We start from the raw sequence: 5,968 nt of genomic DNA on the forward strand, positions 1-5,968 counted from the left end.
CCCGATTTTTATGACTTTTTAGGGTTTATTTTTAGCTGCTTAAAGCATAGTTCGGAATAAACTTTTTAAACACCTTATCTTTATTTGATACTTCGGCAATTCAGCTAATTGGTAACACCCACAATAAGCTTATAGACCGTGCCACTACAAAGTAATCATTACAGCGTTTTGATTGACCAGCAAAAATCGAAACAGGTGTATTACCCCTTTTATAAATTTAATTTTTTGGGCAGTTAAAGTTCTGAGAACTCTCTTAATGCTTACATATCTTAACCTGCCCATCAACATAAATCCCCTGAAGCAACAGAATTTAATTTGTGGCTAAAGGTCTTGGCCGCAAACAAATATTAAGCATATATTTACTATTTAAAGCCTTTAACCAAGCAAACCAGGCAGAGAGTGTCAGCTTAAAACAATAAGTGGTGCAGGCCAACAATAGCAAAATGGAAGGCAAATCAGTTAAAATAATAACAATGCGATGGCCGCAACAATGACAACAATGGTAGCAACACCAAAAACACAAAGATAAACAACTCATTAAAAGGAAATTAAACAGCCGTGATCGAAAACGAACGTCATGTTGCGACCTGTCACTCATACGCACTGTTGTCTGGGGCCACATGAGTGACGTTTCGTGGTTTGATAAAGACTCTTCTTAATTCTCCAGAAAATAATGTAATCAAAAGAAAATTAAACAGGCTCGTTCGCATTTAAACCGAAGCAAAGTTTAAAATTCTTTTTTATCTATAGATAAATAGATTGAACAGCTCATCTAAAAACTTGTCTAGGCATTGGGTATCTACAAAAACGATTGGTATAGACAAAAAGTGTTTAAAAAAAGTGATTGTCAATAAGCCAGGGGTGTGGCTAGGGTGAAGTATTTAGCATCTTAATGTCGATTTTGCCTAGATGCCAGGTCGATAAGTTTTCATGGGTTTTTAAGCTATTTTATTGGGAAAAAAACCAAACTCAAAAAGATTATAAGCGGAAAGTGGTAAAAATAACGAAGTTCTTACAGGGCGAGAAAAATCCCCATTGTTTCTTAACCATAAAATTAAACTTAAATTGTATCTGTACGTTTTCAATATATGTTTCTTATTGTTTTTGAATATCAAGTTAATCCGATTCAACAACACTTTTGTTATTGTTATATTATTAATAACCCCCTTAGAGATTTGGGAAAACCTAAAATCAAGACATTAAAACATAAAGATATATTTAAAACTTTTGAGAGCCCTAACTCTAGTATTTTGATAGTATTTACTACTACTACGCCCCTTGCCAATATAAATTGTATTGCACTCGGCTTTATCAGTGAAAAAGTCTATTCAACATTTATTTTCTTTGGGCCAAATGTTTTCTTGAGCCCATTAGTGCTCGAGGTCTTTGACTTCCTGCACTTGACTTACATTCGCCCCTTATCGGGGCAATTGGCTAGTCTTAATTGAAGTCAAACGAAGGAAAGAAATTAGCCGGCAACCATTTTGACCAAAAGCAAACAATTGAGCGCCAGTCACTTGGCCATTGCAGCACAAGAGAATTTTAATTAATTAACACAAATTTGCAGTGTAAGAGCTGGAAGCACAAGTATTGAGGGCTTGAGATGTTGGCAAATGTAAACAACAACCAGTGCTCGAGAATCTCTCTGAAAATGGGCCACTTGAATGCAACTTTAATTAACTGGAAACGTTATGTTTGTTTTTGAAGGCGGCCAACGGCAAAGACAATGGCACAAGAGCCCGAGAAGGGGTTCTCGAAAGATAAGAGCCAAAACGCATTGTCTGGGAGCTGTTCTCCACCCACTGTTTAATCAATGTAGTTGGGAATTTATTGGGCTAATTGCTTTATAATTTATAGGATAGTCGGAACCGGACAAAATATGATTGGGATTCGGTTGGTTGTCGCCCTTTACACGGTAGAAAACAGATAATAGCAGTGTCAACTAAATTTATTTTTTTAAACAATAAAATGCAAATTAACTGTTCAATTTTAAATTCTGTTTAACCAATTGTTTTCTTTCAAAAACACACACTTTTAATATTTAAAAATTCAAACATGAATTTGAAATCAATTTTTTACAATAATTAAGACTTTTGAAAATGTTAAAATAAGTTTGACAGCTGTTAAAATAACTTTATTTGTAAGATTTGGTCTTTAACAAACGATTAGCTACTCTTTGTGATATTTTTTTAAGTGTGGCAGCTCCTGTTCTGCGGTTTCCAATTATTATTTTGGCAAATTGTTGGCCCAAACAGACAGCTCATAGAATACACTCGTGTATTGTTTATTAGCCAGCAGAACTGCGAAATGTCTTGTGCTTTTAGCCACTGTTTCCGAGTCACAAGATACGACTGTAGTATGTTCTAAATAAACACTAACTGAAATTTCAATTCCCCTTTTGGAGGTGAATCATTCGCCGCTGGGCCCGACTTTATTGTTTTGTTTTTGTTTCATGCTTTTTCCATTTGTTTTAGAAAAGTTCTTGCCAGCCGCAGACTTTGCTTTTGGTACTTTTGTTTATTTGTTTTTATTGGTTTCTGTTTCTGTTTCGGTTTTTGTTTTTTATTTGCTTGGCTCTCGCGGCTCTTCGCGCCAAAGTCCAAATCTAAACGGGTTTCCACTGACGTTTAATTCAGCTTCAATGATTCTGCAATTTGATTTATTGATTACCGCGAATTTGAATTTTCAATAGCGCAATAGGGTTATATGAGTAATTGTTTATGTTTGATTTGTCAGGTATGTAAATGTGAAGGCACAGATTAAATGGAAGCTGAGTATAGCGATATTTTATTTGCTGATTGTTGATCTATTGACGTAGATGAAATTCAAATGGCTTGTTTAATAAGCATTAAGGAATTTGCTTTTAGAGATGTATAAAAATGATAGTTTATGATTTAGACAAAAAAACAAGTTAAGAATAAACACATATTTTAAAGAATTTTTAAAATAAAGATAGCTGCCTAACAATAAATAATTAAGAACATAAACAAAAAACTAAAAATAAAATTACTCTCTACAATAAATTTACTTCTTTTAAATTTTTGAATTAAATTTGAAATTTTGTATATTATCACAGAAAAAGTTAGAAAACTTATTATTACTTGCTTTAATTCCCTATTATTATTACTAGGTCCATTAAGCTTCATGCTAAAAAAAACGCCTACTTAATGTTCTTAAACATATACCTTATTCTATAATAATTACATTTTAAAATACTAATACTACATTATAATCCCTAACAATGCGCACATTACGTATACGCCCAATCGGCCAGACTTACATGAATTCTTCCACTGCTGGAACTTGTGGTACACAAAGCATGCGCAAATGAAGAAAATCACAAAGACGATGAGCAGTGTGAGTATAACTCCAATCCAGATATCGCTGACCACATGGGCAAAGTCCTGTCCATCATCTCCAGTATATATTCTCGATCCGTGTGCTATATGAGGCGTAGGAGCCCTAGCCGCTGGCAGTACATCGAACAGATCGTCGGCCACATCGGCGACATCATTTGCGGAGGCGGCGCCACTCAAGTTAATCTCGACCTCCTGGCGATCGATGGTGAAATTGCCCAGGGCCGAGTCCAAACCCAAGGCCAGCTGCTCGAGTTTATTGATCAATATGGAGTAGTTCCCAGGCAGATCGAAACCCCCAAGATCGAGTTTTTCGCCACTATTCGCCGACGTGGCATCCAAGGTCGTTGCCGTGCCATTGAGGCCTTCACTCAATGTGGTCGATGTTGCTGTTGTGTCTTCGAGGCCTGCCAGCAGGTTGCCCGTGATATTCAGCGCTTTCAATAAATCAGACATCGTTTAGAACTCTCTGTTTTTTCTTTTTTAGTTTTTTTTTTGGTTCACTTAAGTTGTGTTTCTTTTGGCACTCGTATTTCTGGTGTTCTTCGATTCTGATTCAGCCGCGATGCTGGAGCTTCATAGCGCGACTGAAAACGCCCGTCGAGTGTAAAGTTGCAAATTTGCTGGACCGCTTTTTGTCGGCACTCCCGAATGGCATATAGATTTTATTTTATTTAATCTCCTGCCCCCCTACGTTTTTCACTTTTCAACTAATTGTGTTAACGCATCGGTGTTAATTCGCCTCACGCATCTCGTACGGTTTTTGTTGAAAATAGTAGTATCTCGCAGATACAGGCCAGTCCGCTCTCATTGCTGATTTGTTGATCAAATATTGATCGTTGGTATTAAAGCCCTCCTTTTTTGCTGTTTGCTGATTTGCTGCCGGGGAATTTATCTTAGCAATAAACATATGCACATACTATATCTCCTTCTGCTGTCCATATCTGTATGAGTTAATTTTATTGATCTGCCAAGTGGAAATGGGGGAGCAAATTTGTCATGCCTCTGAAGCTCTGCTCTGTTTCGTTTAATTTCCAGCCACTTTCGAGGCTGTAAAATCTCCTCATATTTACCCGGCTAATTCGCGATTACACGTGAAGTGCATATTGCTGAAGGCAGTACAGTACTCGTGTGCACTGCCGATCCTCAATTTACATTGAGTGTGTTACTTAATATGTGTAGGATTTATAAATTCTTCATCTGACAAAGAGTAATGATAAGAAAGCTTATCGCAATTTGATAATTTGTAAACAAGTTACATGTATTTCCCCCATTAACCAAATATCTGAATACGTACGCCTTTATATAAATAAGTGTTCTAGGAATATTCAACCAAATCACTTATCTAACTTGTAACTAGTAATGTAGATTATTTGGCATTAATTATTAATTAGTTGTGTAAACCCGTCTCACTTTTATGGTTATCTAGTATCAATCGATTCACAACTAGATAGGCGTAACTCTACCCTTCAATCAGAGACTTTTGTGAGTCTTAAAGCACACACCCATCACATTTAATGGCAGACGACTGTTCTATATTTAGAACAGCTTCAATAACAGTCAATTAGGCCGCTTGTTGTCAGCATCTATAAACATTAATTAAAACTGGCGGAGCCCTTTTGAATTTCAGTACAGATATCTGGCCACTTAAAAGTAAGTATAAACATTTTAAGTAGACCAGACGGAAAGTGTATGCAATTAATGAATAAATCAAGCGGAAAATTTTACGCCTTTGCATACAAAATAATTATAATCTGATTTTGCATACTAGATCAGGCTAGTAAGTGATAATGCTGATACTATACAAAGCCCAAGCCTCGTGTTCGACAAATCGATTTAATGTCATAATTATAAAAAAATAATGATATAGAATCAAGATAATCCTTGGTTTTGACTTTTTTATTTACTTTCGACTTTTGCATATTTTATTTCTTATTTTGAAAAGCTTAAATGCAAAAAAGTGTTGTTTGACTAAAAGAATGTTTTTACTTAATAAAAATTATCATTTAAACACTTTTCTAAGTGTTTCCTTGTTTCTCAGCAAATGTAAAAATATTTACAAATGTAATTACATTTTTAATGAAGAAGCAGCAAATCAGCAAGCATGCAACATTGAAAAGTTGGAAGCGCCACTCTGAGCTTACTTTTTACAGCCAACATTCACAAATCTCTCAATATTATATTTTTTGAATTTCTTGTTACTTTTTCACTGGTTAAGTTAGATAACCGCGTATTTGAATTTTAAATCTGGCGCCAATCGTTGGTGACTATTTAAATTAATTTTCAAGCTCTTACAAACGATTGAACAACTCGCGGAGAACTTCTGCTCGTTTGTTTTTGTATTGCCAAATGAACCGAACTCGCGCGCTTGTTTACAACAATTAAAACTGCTTTCTTGCGTCTTGCAATTATAGCCACGTTAACAGCGAGAAGTCAACTGCCGCCAGCGGTGACAGCACGACGTCGACTGCGACCGCGAAAACGGCGCTCCAGCGCAAACAAACCGAATGAATGAATTGCCAACTGACTGACTAGCTGACTGATTAACTGACTGACTGACGGCGCCCAGGCAGATGCTGAGATTGAGATACAGATACGGATTGAGATGGAGA

The 5,968-nt window shown here is 36.1% G+C and overlaps 1 protein-coding gene across 4 annotated transcripts in view; it reads right to left on the reverse strand.

The window, feature by feature from the left end:
- LOC128259897 (uncharacterized) overlaps positions 1-5,968 on the reverse strand; it is a 40,654-nt gene that overhangs the window by 18,546 nt on the left and 16,140 nt on the right. Inside the window, exons 1-2 of one of the 4 annotated variants that reach the window (XM_052992521.1) lie at positions 5,501-5,738; positions 3,281-4,169 (exon numbers count right to left, since the gene is read on the reverse strand). The exons of 1 other annotated variant lie outside the window; for it this stretch is intronic. In XM_052992521.1, coding sequence (XP_052848481.1) covers positions 3,281-3,812 — 532 coding nt within the window. In that variant the 5' untranslated portion in view covers positions 3,813-4,169; positions 5,501-5,738. Of the gene's footprint in view, positions 1-3,280; positions 4,236-5,428; positions 5,739-5,968 lie in introns of those variants that run through there. 2 more of the 4 variants (XM_052992523.1, XM_052992522.1) reach the window with 2 other exon arrangements.

The sequence above is a fragment of the Drosophila gunungcola genome (assembly GCF_025200985.1).
Source record: "Drosophila gunungcola strain Sukarami chromosome 3L unlocalized genomic scaffold, Dgunungcola_SK_2 000009F, whole genome shotgun sequence".
In the NCBI taxonomy this organism is placed as follows: Eukaryota; Metazoa; Arthropoda; class Insecta; order Diptera; family Drosophilidae; genus Drosophila; species Drosophila gunungcola.